Raw genomic sequence first — 18,226 nt, 5'->3', positions numbered from 1 at the left:
ATATTCTATTCTACATTCTATTGGCGACCCTGTGTGAAACAAGACTAAAAATGTACTACAATTACACATAATAAATATTAAGCCCAAAAATATTGTGCATTTTTTATTTATCAAACAATGAATCGATATAGAAATCAGTATCACTTTTTATACGTAGTTATGATATATCTATGGATCAGTGAGTGTAAGATTTGAGGTGTTTGAGGTGAAAAAAACAAAAGTCTAATTGTCAAACTGTTTGGCCCTCTACATTTTTGGTTCAATTTGTCGACAGTAATGTTAGATTTAAGAAATATTGGTGTAATTTGTGCAAGTGTCACTATGGAGTTGTGAACTATCACTTATAATTTGTGTAAATCTTTTTTTTTGTAATACAGGAATAACTTGAATCCTGGTATGCCAGGTGAACATCTGCCAGCCCTCAGTCACAAGCTCATGGGTCTTTGTGCCACTTTCTTCACTCTTTATGAGGACATTCTCCAGTTCGGTCATAGTGCTGATCTGTGGAGGCTGATTTGGTCAGTCACAGGTTTCTGCAGATCCTTAGATCTCTCTTTCTTTGAAATGTTCTTCATTTCCTCCAAAGCTGCTTTCAGGCTTTGCAGCTCCACCTGGTATTTGCTCCTCCAGCTGCTCCATAGTCCCTGTCACTTCTCTCTCTAGTCAAACACTGTTTAGAGTCTTCTGGTGAAGCTCATTCCTCGGCTACGACAGCTATTTCTCAGCGTCCTCCACAGACCACCTGCACACTATTCAGTGTCTGTTTCTCTTCATAGAGTTCCATTATTTCCCCCCTACATGGGCCCAGCATGCATTTCATATCCTGCTGCACATTTTTGTAATGGCATATTTCCTCATGCAGGTTGTTCTTCTTTCAGATAATTTTGAAGGGCTGTGATCTCCTTCCTCAGCTCCTCCATGTTCCTTTCACCTTGGACCTTCTCCTCCTACAGTTTGTTCAGCTCTTCCTGCAGAACTCCACTCCTCTATCCCTCCCCTCTTTCAGATCCTTCTGCAGAGCTGTTGTCTCCTGCTACTTTTTGGGCCTCCAGCATGGCAGTGATGACTTCGAGCTGTCCATCGCTGGTCTTCAAAGCATCCTTTACAATTTTGAACAGCTCCCTCTGGCTCTCGATGTGGCTCTGCAGGCTGATATTTGCATTCTGATGAAAGACATTGGCATCCAGTTGTCTGTTCACCTGCACTAGAAACGGGTTCTGCGCCATTGCCGTCTCCAGCTCACCTGGTTTCTGAGTCTCGTTCTGTTCCTCTTCCTGTTGCAGTCGGTCCATGAGCTGATTCATCATGTCAACCTCAGGAGCCGGTTTTATTTTGAAAAATGTCATGTTTGGAGCTTTTTGAAATGTGTCCTCGTGTGCGAAGTTCAAGTGAATACTGACCTGAAATAACACTGAGATTATACTCTGTCTGTAGAATTATGTGACGTCAGAACCTGCTGCCACGGCGATCACCACGGAGACGATGACACAAGAGAAGTGATCACATTGATCTAGTCCAATCAAGTTCTAGCCTTTTTTTGCCTTATATATTAGCCTTAAAATGTACTTTATTTTTTATATACTATGTACTCACAGCCTTTCATCATGGTGGTGTTTACATTAGATGAAAGTGGAAAGAGAAGAGCAGGTGAAGGAGAAGAAGAGATGAATGTATTGACAGAACAGTCAAAATAAACTACATTTCATAAACTATAGAACTGCTGCAATACAATATAAGGCTGCCATAAATAATTAACTAAGTGTGACTGGTAGACAATAAAAAAGTAACTGTCATAGTATGTTGGTCAAAGTAATTTTTATCAAGACTACACAGATGCTAAAACAAGAGTTCCCCCACTTTTCAGGCAGAGACCCACAAAATAACAATGAAACAAACCCAGGACCACCACAGCAAAATTAAATACCGGTAGATGTCTGTTTGGGAACAACTGCCTTAAAACACATCTGAAAAGACCTTTTCATAACAAAAACAATGGCATTGTTGAATAGAAATGTCCCAAAAAAAATGTCTTCTAATTTTCATCAATAATACACTTTATTTGTAAATATTAATCAATTCATCCATTTTCTACTGCTTGTTCCCTTTCGGGGTCGCGGGTGACTGGAGCCTATCCCAGTGACTTTGGGCCTTAGGCGGGGTACACCCTGGACAGTGGCCAACTCGTCGCAGGGTCAACACAGAGACATAGACGTTACAGACAAATCATTCACTCTCACATTCATTCACTAGGGCCAATTTAGAGTTAACCAAATTACCTGTTTATTTTTGTTCTTCATTTTTATGTTGATAACTCTACTTCTTATTCTCATACTTTCACTTCTCCAATTCTGGAGCCACACCCTTTTAACCACAATATAATTTAACGTGTGTGTGCCACCTTCTCACTCCCCAGACGCCTCCTCCTCAGGGCTCTGACTAAACTTTATACAAATGAGACAAACAATTGCAGACATGAGCAGACAGCTGGAAATCCTGTGAAGATTTACACGTCGAGACTTAGGCTGTGTCAGATTTATGTCAAAACAACTTCAGTTCGTTTAAATCAGGAATGAACAGACTTGTATTTGTAAAATCACGTTCAATTTTTTTAAAGAAATGCAGTAATGCCATGACAGGCCTGTCACAATAGTAAATTACAAAGTGCAATACATAGCCACTGAAAAAAATCACAAAAACAATAATATTGAAACTTCTTTATTCCACTGACAATAACTCTATCTAAACTCTTGTCTCCCTGAATGTACAATATTGTTGAAAACCTTGAGCTGCAAAATATGTAAATAAAGTATCTAGGTTTAGTTTTACAAGTAACTTAATTGTCTCGCTGCAGCCACAACAAAACACTTGACTTTAACTGTATAGAGACCAGTCCAAATAGGCTAAGTTCATCATCTTGCGCTGAGTGAGCTATTCTTGCTCCAGCCATGACCCCTGACCCACGCCCCAGTCTGAACTGACAGTACACTGCAGCTCCACCTCACTGCTCCTGTCACCACTTCCAGAAACATTTGTCTTCATTCTACAATTTTCCCCACAATTATTATTCCTTCAACTAATGTTCTTGCTACGATCTCTACGACCTGCAGCGGCCTGGCTCCAAAGCCCGTCCTTGGGCCTGACACAGAGTTATTATTGTGTTGTTCGGACGTATAGAGACAATACAGAATTAGTGCTGTCCAATACTTTACATTAACATATTTTTGCCTGTGTGTTTTTACTTATCTTGTGTGTTAAAATAGAGTAAGAAAGAGCTTCACACACGTCCATAAGAAGCAGGAAAACAAGTGTCCTCATCAATATGCATGTGAAGGAGGCACTGGCACTCCAGGTTGTAGTTTATTTTAGTTTTTTTTTAATAGAAGAACACAGGTCATACCCTCCTTTAATGATTAGGCTTTATATAATATGATTTGATAAAGTTATGCTTTCACTCCTTCCGCAGACATTTCTCCACATTACGTGGCGTAAGTTCCAGGCCAAATACTCTTTCACACTTGACCCAGTTTTTCTTTTTTTTTTAAACAAGATGCAGTTATCTAGGTGTGACACTTGGAGGCGTTTGTACACAAAAAATGTTGTCACACTTGGTCCTGTATCTCCAGTTGCCTTATACTATATATACTGTATAGCACAATCATAAAGCTTTGGTGAGTTGGGTAAAAAGCAACACACTTGCAGGTGTGCAGCAAATATCACATTTATTAACACATTGAGCTTAATCCCCTGTCGGGTGAAATTGTCTGGTCTGCTGCTTCCTCTCCGTCCCTAACAATCAGCACTGATAATATTAAGGTTCATTTTTAGTCTCAAGCCACAGCAAAGTTACCACCACAAGTCAAATAAAATGTGATCATTTGGAATTCAACTAGGTCCAAATGACAACGTGAAACCAACTGAATCCGTTTATAATTTGTAATTTGATTACTTTTTGTCTAGGCTCATTTAAACATTGTGTGGGGAAATGTCAATTATAGCCAATTTGAGCTATTTGTCCTTGACATAAATGGCTGTAAAGAATAATGTTAGCCCTGTGCCAGTTACCAAATAGTAAACCATTTTGGCAGAAGCATTGGGCTAATTTGCCATTTCAAAATAAAGCATTCTGTGATGGAAAGATATTTTGTGTCGCAGAAGACGGGTCTAGGTCTTACTATGGCACACACTCCCACGTCACTGCCTTGTGCCAGGATTCTCATCAATGAAAACGAGGTGACGTGCGAGGAGCCCCTCTGCTCTCCTCGTGCGCGCGCTCCGGTGATCAGGTGGTGAGATGTAGCCTGAACTTAACGCGCAGCGAGTACGGCGGGGCACGGTGATGCTGGGAGAGGACGCGCGAGTGGTGTCGACGAGCGCTCCGCCACAGACTTAGGCAGACTCAAGAGAGAGGAAACGCCGCAGCAATGAGCTCATCCTTCCCCGAATCTGATTCCACCACATCACTGCTCAAGACGTCCACGGCGAAGAGACCGACGCACCTCCCGGAGAACCGTAGAAGTCTGCCACAGCACCAGCATCAGCACCAGCATCAGCATCAGCACCAGCATCAGCACCAGCACCAGCATCAGCATCAGCATCAGCATCAGCATCAGCCCCAGCATCAGCACCAGCATCAGCCCCAGCATCAGCCCCAGCATCAGCATCAGCACCAGCATCCGCAGAACCACCACCGTCCCGCCGCGTTTCACAGCAGCAGCGGCAGCTTCACGGAGCTTCACGAGTCCCACTGGCCCGCCGAGGGGGACCTCACTGCCCGGAGACCCCTTTGTCACCCCTCGCTTACCAACAGCCATCATGTTCAAAACAAGTCCCGCCACAGCCACGCTCCGGACGCGCAAGAACCCAGCGAGTCCGACGTGAAGGAGCGCTCCGGGTCGCATCGGCACCACCACCACCACCACCATCACCATCACCGGAGGAAGCACCACAGGGACCAACACCACCCCGCATCACCTGAACAACAACAACAACAACAACAACAGCCCGAGCCCTCGCGCCGCTGTCACACGCACGCTCCACGCCATGCGCCCCGAGAGCAGTCACACGTGTCCGACTGCCACGACGACAGGACTCCCCTCTTTGAGCCCTCAGCAGACCGCAAAAGAAACACTGTGATGATGAACGCGGCCCGGGCTGGTGGAGGAGGAGGAGGGCACCACCGGGTCAGCAGTTCCTCCCCGTCCTCGTGTTCCCCGGTGCCGCTGTCCAGCAGCAGGTCCCGGAGGTCAAGCGCGGCCTCGTCAGTGTCAGACTGCCCGTTACGCACCATCCTGAGCTCGCTCTTTGGACAGGTAAATATTGGTTTTAGGATAGAGAAATATCACAAAACGGAGCAGTTTACTAGGCTGTATATTGTATTAGATTTGGGACTGTGTGATTTTATTGTTATATGAGTGTTAACATACGGTAATATCACTACAATAGACAACGTGTTATAGCACAATTATGTCTAGGGATGTCACTATATCAAATGTTAGTGTTTACTGTGAGAAGAAACATCACAATATAACAATTATTGACACATGACAAAACTAAAGGAAAAAGTGTGAGAAGCTTTATGAAATCAAACGTTCTGAATAATAAATGATATGACATAAATAGCCATATAAAAAACACTATAGATTAAGGTGTACAGATTGACTTGAAATTACTTCATCTTGCTTCTAAAATGGTCCAAATGATCAGTTTTTAGTTCTTACGATTATATTATGACCTGAATAGTCATGATTATTGATTAACCGACTAAATCCTTATATAACATGTCAAAACTCTCTGAACATATTGTTACATAAATAGTTTTGCTTATACCTGTCAGATGAAATCAGTTTGGCTCACTTATATTGTCCCCGTTCTGAGCTATTTGCAGTTTCTGTTTTATTCCTCTATAATTTAAAGCAATCTGTTTAGAGCAGCTTGCAAAACAATGAATTCAACAGCTTTATGACAGTTCATTGTCTCTCTGTGGGCACTTTATGTAAAACTGCACCAGTGAAAGCCTAATTATAGCCCTCTGGTGGAAAAGCATTTGCCGTAAATGTGTGCTTCCCATTTCATTGAATACACAAAGAAGATGTGTTTTTTTTAACCTTTGCAGTGAAATCAATAAAATCAATTGTAATGCAGTCTGCTATTGTCAGTGCTTGCGTTAGATTATGCTTATGTAATTTGAAGTACAGTGACACCTCCAATAGATCTCATTCTGCGACGAGAGCATTGGACATGTGTGGCAGATGAAACAGTCTTAGTACAAAGAGGTGGGAATCATTGATGTTTAATAAAAGGAAGGTAATTGTGTGCATCTTTCCGCCTGCTACTGTTATGATGTCTGGAAATGGTCATTTGCATGGAAATTGAGACGCAGTCCATTCGCAAAACCAAATCCATTTAGACATTTCCTGTTTGACAAACAGTGCTGTTAATTTGCATATTTTTGACCCAATATGATCTGGTTTTGTTGTAGCGGAACATAGAGTTTCTGTGCAGTCTTTGTATGTGGATAGAGCTTGTTTGACCCAGAGAAAAGAGTAAATAATGTCCTCGATAAAAGATAAAGCGGTCAGGGACAAACATGTTATAGTATTGAAATACCGTGTAGTCACTAGAAAACGTGGAGTAAGATGAATTACTGGACCCAGATTGAGTGAAAAGCGTATGAAGAAAACTGTTTACTTTGCTGCAGGCTGTGCTATGATAGAAATGTAGCGTTTGAAAAGAAGATTCATTTTTATCTGGAAAATGCAACAAGAAATCAGCACCATTGTGTTTGCCAAGTCAAAATTGCCCAAAGTCTGAGGACATTTGGAACTCAAGGCCAAAATAATTCAGGACAGAGCAGAATGATATCAGTGATATAGTGATATGCATGGTGTGGATAAGCAATGACATTTGCATGCAATGTAACATAAATCATTGCATTGAATATGTTTATTCTGACGTGTTGAATGTATTTGCTTTTTCAGTGAACAGATTTAGATTTATTAAAATTTACTTGGCAGGATCAAACATAATGCTAAATGTGTCAATTCACATAAAAGTTAGCATTATAAACACAAAAGTGAATTTTGAAACAGACACTAAGAATAAAACAATTCAAGATCTTGGAGTACAAAAGATATTTAATTGTGTTTGTCTGTCAAAATAAAGCTGTGGAATAATTTGTATGAGGAAATTATTGCAATTAGAGTGTCTAATTGTTAATACTCTAGTTGAGTATTTAAATTCTTCTTTTCAATTGTAATTTCTATAATTATCTCAAACCAGTCTCCAAACATAGCACTGGTTAATATAAGCAGTCATTTCCTCCTATGTTGTTCTCGTGTGCTGCTGTGAGGCTGCCAGAGGTCGGACTGACCTTGTGCGAGCCTCAGAGGGCAAACGGAGATGAGCGGAAGAAGAAGGCACACAGGCATTAGTCACACACACAAGGAAGATACAAATGTCCTTTCGATTCTAATAAATTACATTAGAGCTGAGTGTGGAGGCAACAGGGCACGGAGTTCTCGATCTAAATTCTTTTATTGACAATGACTCTTGGATGAGAGTCGAAACGTCTATTTTTTCTAACTGAGTCCAGATGACTACAACTGAAGCATTTATATATATATATATATATATATATATATATATATATATATATATATATATATATATATTTTTTTTTTTTTTTTTTTTTTTTAATTATTTTTTTTTTTTTCAAGCTTAAACACGCAAAACACAGAACATGACACAGAGAGCAATTTTTTAAAAAGACAACACGCAAGCAACAAAAGACATCCAACAAAACAAAACTAAGTACTAAACTAAACTACTTATAAGTCTCATTTGAAGGTCAGAAAGGTACATGTCAGAATGTAGTTTGTTTTGTTTTTACAATCCAGTCCTTGATTGTAGGTTCAGTTTGTGTCATCCTTTTCTTTGATATGGTTTTCTTTTGTGCTGCAAATGCTTTGCCAATGCCAAAAATAATCCGCAATACTTCATTTATCTGTGTCCAATATTTCTGAACAGTATGATAGTCCCAAAAACGTTATAATGTTGGTCCATCTGGCATCCAGAGTTTCTACAGCAGACCATTTAAACTCACTAAATGCCTAGCCTTCCTGCTATTGTGAACATAAATCCTTCACAATACTAATCGACTAATCAAAACTTTGGTTGACCATGACACCATCCCCCGATTAATCTACTAAACAACTAAAGGTCTACAGCACTCGTATATACTCATTTTCTTCAAAATATTTGGCCACAATAAATGATCTTCCTTCCAACAACAAGGCCTAGGACTTGCACAAAGTGTACTTTGTTTGTTCGGGCTCACATTGACTTGATTATAATTCATCAGCATTATCATATCAATCATAATTAATTGTAATTAAAAAATTAGCACTGAATTATAGCAAGGCAATGGCACAATTACATTATTTTAACAATCTGCATTACACTGATGATTCGGTCAGGGCACAGAAAAGGGAGTGCCGCAGGGCTGAACGGAAATGGCGCAAGTCAAAGCTCCAGGTTCAAAAAGAGATTTACAAAGAGAAGCTGAACATGTACAACCTTATTTTATGTAGAACTAGGGAAAGATATTTTTCTGAAATAATTGGAAGCTGCAGTAACAACTCGCGTCCTGTTTGCCACAGTAAACAGATTAACAAACCCTCCAGCTCAGCTGCCGTTAGAACTCATTTCCACATCCAAGTGTAATGAGTTTGCATTATTCTTTAATGACAAAGTTCAGGGCATTAAAAATGCTATAAATCCCACAATGCAAAAAATTACCCTAAAACCACCTCGACACTTAGAGCTAACTCACTTTGCACCTGTAACTGACAAAACTGTCCATGAGATCATCACCAGTCTGAATTCATCTACATGCTGCCTCGATGTGTTACCCACCAGATTTCTAAAGTCTGTGCTGAACAGTTTACTTGCACCATTCACTCAGATAGTTAACATGTCGCTTCAATCTGGAACATTCCCAATGTCTTTGAAAACTGCGGTCATAAAGCCTCTCCTAAAGAAGAGCAGTCTTGATGCCGCAGTACTGAGTCATTACCGGCCCATCTCTAATCTGCCATTTTGGGGCAAAGTCCTTGAAAAAGTTGTTTACCAACAGCTCACAGATTTCCTCTTAATAAACAACTCATTTGATGTTTTTCAGTCAGGTTTTAGACCTCATCACAGCACTGAGACTGCTCTTGTCAAGGTGACAAATGACATCCGCCTGAACACTGACACGGGCAAAGCCTCAGTCTTAATTCTGTTAGATCTGAGTGCTGCTTTTGACACTGTCGATCATGGGATCCTCTTACAGAGACTAGAGGACTGGGTGGGCATCACTGGCACTGCCCTAAACTGGTTAAGGTCCTATCTGGAAGACAGGAAGTACTTTGTTGAAATTGGTAGCTGTGTCTCAGACCACATGACCCTGACCTGTGGAGTGCCCCAAGGGTCAGTCCTGGGTCCCCTTCTGTTCAACCTCTACATGCTGCCGTTAGGTCAGTTGATACGCAGTGAAAATGTGTCCTATCACAATTATGCAGACGACACTCAGATCTATGTTTCACTGTCGGCAGGTGACTATGGACCAGTAGATTCACTCTGTCACTGCATCCAACAGATCAGTGTGTGGATGCAAAACAACTTTCTCCTGCTGAACTCAGACAAGACTGAAATAATCGTTTTTGGCCCACAGAAACAAGGAGAAAGTGCTAGCGGTCACCTCCAGAGTCTCGCTCTAAAACCTACAAATCAAGTTAGAAATCTGGGGGTAATAATGGACTCAGACTTGAATTTTAACAGCCACATCAAATCAATAACATCAGCAGCTTTTTACCATCTAAAAAACATTGCCAAAATCAAAAATATAGTGTCAAAACCAGATTTAGAGAGACTTATCCATGCGTTTGTCTCCAGTAGATTAGACTACTGTAACGGCCTGCTCACTGGCCTCTCCAAACGAGCTGTAAAACAGCTGCAGTACATCCAGAACGCTGCTGCTCGGGTCCTGACTAGAACCAGGAAGTACGATCACATTAGTCCTGTGCTCAGGTCTCTGCACTGGCTCCTGCGGCTCAGAGAATAGACTTTAAAGCAGCTCTGCTTGTGTACAAGTCTCTCCATGGCCTAGCACCAAAGTACATCTTGGTTAGAGCCATATGAACCATCTCGGACTCTGAGGACCTCAGGGACGGGCCTCCTGCTGGTGCCAGAGTCAGGACAAAACATGGAGAATCTGCGTTTCAGTTTTATGCAGCTAAAATCTGGAACAGTCTTCCTGAAGATGTGAGACAGGCTTCTACTCTGACAATGTTCAAATCCAAGCTAAAAACAGTTTTGTTTAGCTGTGCACATGACTGAAAGGATTTTATTTGCACTCTTTTATGACTTAAATTGTTTTTAATTAGTCAATTTTATTGTATGTGATTTTAATGCATTTTTCCTGCTGTGTGAAGCACTTTGAATTGCCTTGTGTATGAAATGTGCTCTACAAATAAACTTGCCTTGCCTTGCCTTGCCACTGTCCAACTGGATTGTACAAGGTAATTAAGATCCAAGACATGGTACTACAATTTTTTGTTGAAGTTTTGAACATTAAAAAACTGAACTATGTCTGTTTTGTTCAGACAATAACAGCTGGGTCCGACTGACTGACCGGGAATCATCCTCTTTTCCTTTAATAGGCCTCCGTCTCCAGGTCTAGTCCCTCTCACTTGTAAATCTGCTCTCACTCATTCTCTCGCTCTCTCTCTCTTCTGATCATTGTACTGTGACATACTCTTTCCATTCAGGTCAACCTCTCCAGAACAAACTTTCTGTGGTTGAAATCTAGGTTAGGCTGTTGTTCTACATGGGTCACGCTGCCACCAGAATCCAGTCTTCTTTCAAAATGCAGGCCGCCGTTATAACAGAAAGAAGGTCCTCGTGGTCCATTTTAGTGCCTCTTTTTTCTATTGGTATGGGGAACTGTTTACAGTCGCCTTTTCCGAAGGTAAGACATGAGTGCACTTTAGCATTTCCAACTTTCCACATAAAAGTGTTATTTCATATGTTATACAGGCAATTCACTTTGAGAATAGAAAGTTAAACGTCTACAGGAAAGTGTTTTGAGTGACTTCTAGAGGAATAAGAAGTAGATTTTGCCAAAAGAAAATTGTACACATTTTATTTTTTTCTAAAAGTAAAGCATATATATTTGAATCATTGATGGATATTGTATCTTGTTTTAACTGTTTGTGTAGTCCTTGTATACTGTAATGTATTATGTGCACTACATCAATAATGCATTTAATTGCTAAAAATGATTCTTGGTGTTGTGCACAACGTTCAATTGAAGAATATAAGTGGATTATATGGTTTTACAGCACACAAACCAAACCGTTTCGCACTGTTTAATTTGGAGTTGTTGTCATTTGCTGGCTGTGTGTTTACAGCTCTGGTGACAGTGTATAGGTGTGAGATGCCAGTCTTTGCAATGTGCAGAGTAAACTGTTATGAACAATGAGTGGAAAGTTGGCAACCTGCTGTTTTATTGATGCTTTTGCTGTTTCTGCTGTGTTTTCATGTTTTACCACAACCAGAATCACTTGCATAATAGTTTCACTGAGAACCATCTGCTATTTTTTTGGGTTTATGTAACAAAAGCGCTGGGAAAACTGTTGCTTCCTTGTGGTTAACATCTTGACGCTGTGGGCTATGTTGTGCATATTGTATTGGGTTATTGTTATTGCAATACAACCAAAAGCAATATTTGCATTGATTTATCTTATCAAGAAATCTCCTTGATTTATTTAACCAACATTTTTGACTGTGTTTTAGAAAATATAAATAACTTCAATCAGTTTGATCTTTGATTTATTTATTTCCATGATATAGGCTTTATATACTTTCAGATAAGACAAGCTGCTTTTGAAATAGGGAATAAATGGTTTATTCTCAGTGCATTTTGACACTAAGCAACAGTAACAATTCTGTCTTAATGTATGCGGCTTTATGGATACAGTTCCTCGACATGGGAAGCTAAACAGATGACAGGCATGCTGTAAAACGTATCTTGCTATAGTAAAATGTATCGTGGCAAACAAACCTTGAGAAATAGCCGTGGTTGTATTTTGGTATTTTTGTTTGCATTTTCAGGTACTGAATTAAGCAGGTTTATTTTATTTTTTAAATGTTTGTTTTTGTTTGTTTGTTTGTTTGTTTTTTTGAATCACCATTAACTATTGCCTTGACACATATTCTTTCTGATGTCCACATTTAAAAAACACAATTACATGTATTAATAATAACAATAACAACAATACACAATTTGCATACAAGTTTAATTACACATTCCCATATAATGTTTCATCAAAGTCTTATTTGTAAACTTATTTGTAATTTCCATTGGAAGAGAGTTCAGTCCTTCATTCCTCTACGCAATTTTTTTTTGTCCAATCGCTGAGTTATTATTATGTACATTTTTTAGGAAGCTGTATTCTACTTCAGTACATTTTACCATGAATACTTGTTAGTTTTACTTCACTACATTTAAGAACACAAGTACAATGTACTTTTCTGTAGAAACGGCCATGGTGACAACCCGACTAAAGATTTTTAGTTGTAGACCGGGTTTTTACAAAAGTATTAATTAAAAATGACTAGATTAAATGATCAATTCAGTTGCTTCCTTTGACCAACAATCAGCTCAATTCCTTATCAAGAGCGCTGCATTTGGCACATTAATAATTTTCCAAATCTGTGTGAAATACTTTTTACTATTTTATATCGGGTATGAGAATAGCTTTTTAAATTTGATACTTTTACTTGAGTACTTCTTCCACCACTAGTTAAAGCTACAATGAAAACGTATATAAGCATTTGGACAGTTGACTATGTTAGTATCAAGACCTGGATTTAATAATGGAGGATAACTAAAGACACGGACAATCCTAGACACGTTAGAGTACATTTTGTTTTTGCCGGTTGTTGATTTCGCCTCGCCTCGTGTGTCTTATGTTTGGGTTGTGGGTTCTGTTCAGGCAGTTTTGGGTCCAACCTGACGTCACTACTCCTGTTGTGTTTAGACGTCCCTGAGCTCCTGCTGTTAACTCCAAAGGCTCTGGGAAGTGTCTTCCTCCTATGCTGTCCTTTAAAGGTTGTGTTCATCGTAAGCAAGACATACACACATTCTTCTCTGAACTTTAAGGTTCAAATTTCCAGTGATGAGAGAAATCTGTGTTTTTATCATCTTAATGAAAGATACAGACGCTATTTCTATTTGGTGTAGTGAGGACAGTTTCGGAGGTGTATTTTGATTCTGTTGCTGAGCTGCTGTGGGTATGTTTTATATAGATTTGAATACTTTCCAGAGACATACATAGTCATAAATATTGTACTAACACGTGCTTCTTCAATGTTTACAGGACAGAGAGCTGCGGCCAGAAGAAGTGGAGGGTAAGTGATTATGTATACATTTGTATTCTCAAACAAAAAGATAAAACATATATCTAATAATTGTGTCTTGACAGAGTTGAGAGATGCTTTTAAAGAGTTTGACAAAGATAAGGATGGATTCATCAGCTGTAAAGACTTGGGCAACTGCATGAGGACGATGGGATACATGCCCACAGAAATGGAGCTCATCGAATTGAGCCAACAGATAAACATGAACTGTATGTATCTTTTTCCCTTTATTTTGCTGATTTATATATTATCAGTCAACTAAAATACATTTTAGTTGATCTGTTTGACGCATATGGTTATAGAGCTCGGATTATAGTCTAATATCAAACCACTTTATAGATGTTCAATACTAAACTTGGTGTTCTGACGGCATAGTTTGGTAAATGTTTTTACCAGATGTGACCCAACGGTTTATCAGGTTGTGCCACAATAGCTCTTTTGTTGACTTTTTTTAAATACAGTTTTGGCTAATGCCTATCTAAGTTTGTGTTTTGAGACATTTGATCCTAAGCTTTATAGTTTGTTAAAGGTGTACTGGATATCAGATGGAAATTGGTCATTTGAGATTCTAAGTAATAGTGAATTTAAGTAATCCTGGACAAAATGCTCCTTTCAAGCCATCTAATGTGCAACCATCTGGTAGAGAAAGAGCACTAGTGCCAGCTCAGCTGCTGCTATCTCGTCCTACCATCAAAGGTACATTACCCTCTACAATGGAAACATAGCCAGACTGGCCTGGACAAGAATGTACATACTATCTATGTCTTAGGGTTCATGTCTCTAGGTCCCGTACTTAAAACAAACAAACAAACAAAACATTAGAACTCAAGCCACAACTCTCAGGCTACTTCCATTTACATTACACCATTATTTTTTGGGGAAAAGAAATGAACTCAGGAAGATGTCAATGAATTAGATATATTTTGAAAAATGTGTGGAATGAATAAGACATAATTCTCTAAATAAGGCCTTCAAAACGAGTTGGCTTCCCTTAGTTTTGAATTATTTACAAAAAACAAAAACAATATTACGTAACAAAGCATATCCATATACTGTACTTGTGTTGGTCAGTGTCAAAAGAGGCTTCACATTGAGTTCTACATTTCACTTTAATACGCTACTCCATTTGAAATATTTTTTTCAAAATGTTGCACATTTTGTATTTGTGTTTTGTTTGTCTTGAACTGTGAAATATCTTTGATTGACATGAAAAACTTTATAAAATGTATTGTTTTGTCTTCAGTGGGAGGTCACGTTGATTTTGAAGATTTTGTTGAGCTGATGGGTCCTAAACTTCTTGCCGAAACAGCAGATATGATTGGAATAAAAGAATTAAAAGAAGCCTTTAGAGAGGTACAAATTGGGAAGATGGTTTTGGTTGCGCCGACCTTTCCCCAAAGTGAACTGTTCTTTATTTGTTTTTTTCACTTAAGTTTGACACAAATGGAGATGGTGCAATAAGCCCTGCTGAGCTACGTGACGCAATGAGAAAACTTTTGGGGCAGCAGGTAGGGCATAGATCGAACATTTACTCAGTCAGAAGCGTCCCAATAACCCACACACATATATATCTTTCTAGGTTGGCCTAAAAGAAGCTGAAGATATTTTGAGAGATGTGGACTTAAATGGTGATGGACTTGTGGATTTTGAAGGTAGGTTTAGCCCCAGCCCTCTAATGGTCTCTGTGCACAGCGACAAGTTGAGAACACTGTTACAATAAATACAATATATTATTTTAATGCATATCTGTTAAAATGTCAATGCCCCTGGAAATGTCACAAACCCTTAAACTTTAGCTATGTTTTTAAATTTAATTTCTTCTCCTTTCCTTTCACAGAGTTTGTCCGAATGATGTCGCACTAGCATCACTTAAACACTAGTGGTTCTGAATATGAAGCTAACCATACTTGACCAGGACCTACATAGAATGCAGTCAAGTCTCTGAGCCAATCAAGTAACACTGGAAATTAATTCTTACAATTTTATAAAACAAGAAACCACCTCACCCCAAAAAAAGTGTTCTTCCTGAAACAATTTGAGTTCAGCCAAGGCCGAACTTGCTGTAGCCGATGATTGTCCAGCTTATGTTTTTTGCACTTTATTCTACACTTAGTAACTTCCTGTTGGATAAGTTGTCGTGTCTTTCTAACACAAGTAACATTGTCAGAAAAAGAATGTAAATGTGTGTAAAAAGAAGTGCACTGTGCACTGAGTCACACGGTAGTGCATTATGTTATCTATTTGTGTGCTGTCTTTGTGTGAATCGGTGCTCTATGAGACAATTTAAACCTGTAAATCTGTACGACTTCACTGTGCCGGTCTAGTCTATGATGTTGTCACTGTCTGGTACATCTATGGGGATTTCCAGTCATCCAGGTCACAAGACTTTAATTGCCTTTAATTAACAAGCCAAGCTAATGAAATCGTAATGAAAAACCTACATTCAAATGAGGCAATATAAAGCTGTATTCCCCAGGGCAAAGGTTTCTAAAGCATGGCTTATATGCGCGTATAGTGGTTTCCATACTATTTACATGAACAATCTTTATGAATAACTGACTATCCAAGTAGGATTCTATCTACAAAAGAACAAAATGAGTGAGATAAAGTAAATCAAAGAGAAATAAATACTCAAACAATGACCTTAAACAGTCTGGAGGATCAGAAGCCAGTCGAAACGTGGCGTATGTGAACCCAAGGCGCATTTTGACACAAGCCCACCCCCAGCGGCGTACAACTGCTTGACGATATTTAATATCCTGGAGCTAATGTTTGTTAGTTTGAGATTTATTTTTAAAATACATGCCACAAGTGAATGTAAAGTTTATGTTGTATGTGAAACAGCAGGAACAATGTACATTTCTTACACTGACTGTTTTATGTTGTAGGCCTATATTATTGTCAGTGATTGTAGTGGTTATATGCCACTCCTGTCTTGTCAAAGCAATTATTATGCATGCCAAAGAGATACTTTTACCAAGTTGTATGCACATTTTAATTTCATAAACATTTGCCAAGTTGACTGTAGAAGATTAAAAACTGTTTACGGCACCACTTTCTCTAGCGGTGAAAAATATAATAAAGAGTAACTATTGATGATGATAAAAGCTGATGTCTTTCTGTATTTTCCATTATAGTGCCCTGATGTATAGTTAAAGAAGAAAAGCAAACTACTCACAGTGACTCCCTCATAACATATTTACACAGCGCTGCATTGACTGATGTGAATGCAAGCTTGGCACACTGAGTCCGCAGCTACTCTGCTCCACTGCTGCGTCGTCACACTGATGGTCCTTTTTACCTAAAGATGCCAAGAGGACACAAGATATGAGAATAAGCTTAGGCCTAATTCAACTTCTGGTTGGCTGCAAGACTGACAATACACACATCAAAGAGGTGTGTCTTAATTCAACTTCAACTGCTGTGACAAGAATTATATAGATTTGAAATGAAAATCGAGTATCAAGTCTGACCCTGAAACAGAAATTAGTGCATAAATAGGTGCGTTTTCTTGTTTTGGAGGCATCAGAGAAGTTTTAAAATGTTGTTTAAAATGCCTATGCTACTAGTTTAGGCCTCTGGGTTGAAATTAAAAATATATATAAAATTATGCATTGGAGAATTTTATTACACTTTTGATCCAACTGTTTAAAGGAGACATACTATATAGACAAGAACTATAACATGGCTTAGTAATTTAATTTTGTTAATTGTAAAACCCTGCGATGAGTTGTCCAGGGTGTGCCCAGCCTAAGGCCCAAAGGCACTGGGATAGGCTCAAGTCACCCGCGACCCCTCACGGGAACAAGCGGTAAAACATGAATGACTACCGTAATTATAAACTGGAAACACTTCCTGTTTAAAACTGCCAAACTGAGAAACCCTGCCTCTTCGTAGTGACATTTTGCTGTACAGTGAGCAGTGGATTGTGATGTATGTGTTTTTTATCTTTGGAAATGGCCTACGGGATCTTTAGAACCCTACTTGTGTCCCTTGGCGTATTTGTTTTTTCATTTTTTAAATAATTACAACTTAGTGAACTGAGTATTCACCTAATAGTGGGACAGTCAAGTTTGACCCTTCATATTTTCAAATCTGTTCACTTTATAATTCACTATTGACCCTAAAAATCATTGACAGGAGAAGAATTGTGATTGAGAAAAGTGATTTTCTGAAAATGACCAGTGAGTGAATAGCACATATGCCTGCCATGTGGAGCTCTTGATAATTTGGTGTATGTCATTCCACAATCACACAACACTGCCCTGTCAAATAAAGCCTATGGTCCAAAATATCCTTTAGAACAAAATACAAATGTTTTTCACTGTCCCACCTTACCAATATGGCATTGGTAAAGTGGGACAGTGCATTATCGGTAAGGTGGTACAGGGTATATTTGGTAAAATTTAACCTGTTGTAGTTTCTTTAAACTACGTAAAATTCTTATATTTCACCAATAACAAATGGTAAAAAAATATGAATAACGCACTAGGTCTTTATATTGCATTATTCGGGCATTTCCCAGGTCCTCTTGTTTTTGGGTCATAAGCTCCTCTAATAACAGCTGCCCTAGGGCAGACTGACATAGATATGTCAGATCATTCAGGTGCCAACAGCCTAGTTCATCACCACAAATCACACAGGCAAATGTGTATACACTATGTGTAGGGTGTGGTGTCTTGCCAAAGGACACGATGATACTATGCACTTCCTGGTCGGTGGACACTGCCCACTTTTGTGTTATAGATAAACATCTTTACTGAGC

General features: G+C 39.1%; 1 protein-coding gene across 2 annotated transcripts; it reads left to right on the top strand.

Annotated features, from left to right (window-relative positions):
* The first annotated feature begins 4,168 nt into the window (after positions 1-4,168).
* Positions 4,169-16,564, top strand: cabp1a (calcium binding protein 1a). Of its 2 annotated transcripts, none has more exons than XM_072433334.1 (7): positions 4,169-5,309; positions 13,422-13,452; positions 13,527-13,670; positions 14,705-14,814; positions 14,895-14,969; positions 15,041-15,113; positions 15,299-16,564. In XM_072433334.1, the coding sequence occupies exons 1-7, from the start codon at positions 4,422-4,424 to the stop codon at positions 15,322-15,324; spliced, it is 1,347 nt and encodes a 448-aa protein (XP_072289435.1). In that variant the 5' UTR covers positions 4,169-4,421; the 3' UTR covers positions 15,325-16,564. The 2 variants fall into 2 exon arrangements, with proteins under 2 accessions (XP_072289435.1, XP_072289436.1); XM_072433335.1 differs by lacking the exon at positions 4,169-5,309 and adding an exon at positions 10,842-11,008.
* The last annotated feature ends 1,662 nt before the right edge of the window (positions 16,565-18,226 follow it).

The sequence above is a fragment of the Eucyclogobius newberryi genome, unplaced genomic scaffold (assembly GCF_026437365.1).
Source record: "Eucyclogobius newberryi isolate DKJ021-1_F unplaced genomic scaffold, fEucNew1.0.hap1 SCAF_6, whole genome shotgun sequence".
Classification (NCBI taxonomy): domain Eukaryota; kingdom Metazoa; phylum Chordata; class Actinopteri; order Gobiiformes; family Gobiidae; genus Eucyclogobius; species Eucyclogobius newberryi.
The sequence above is the reverse complement of the archived record's forward strand: the minus strand, read 5'-3'. Positions and strand labels throughout refer to the sequence as shown.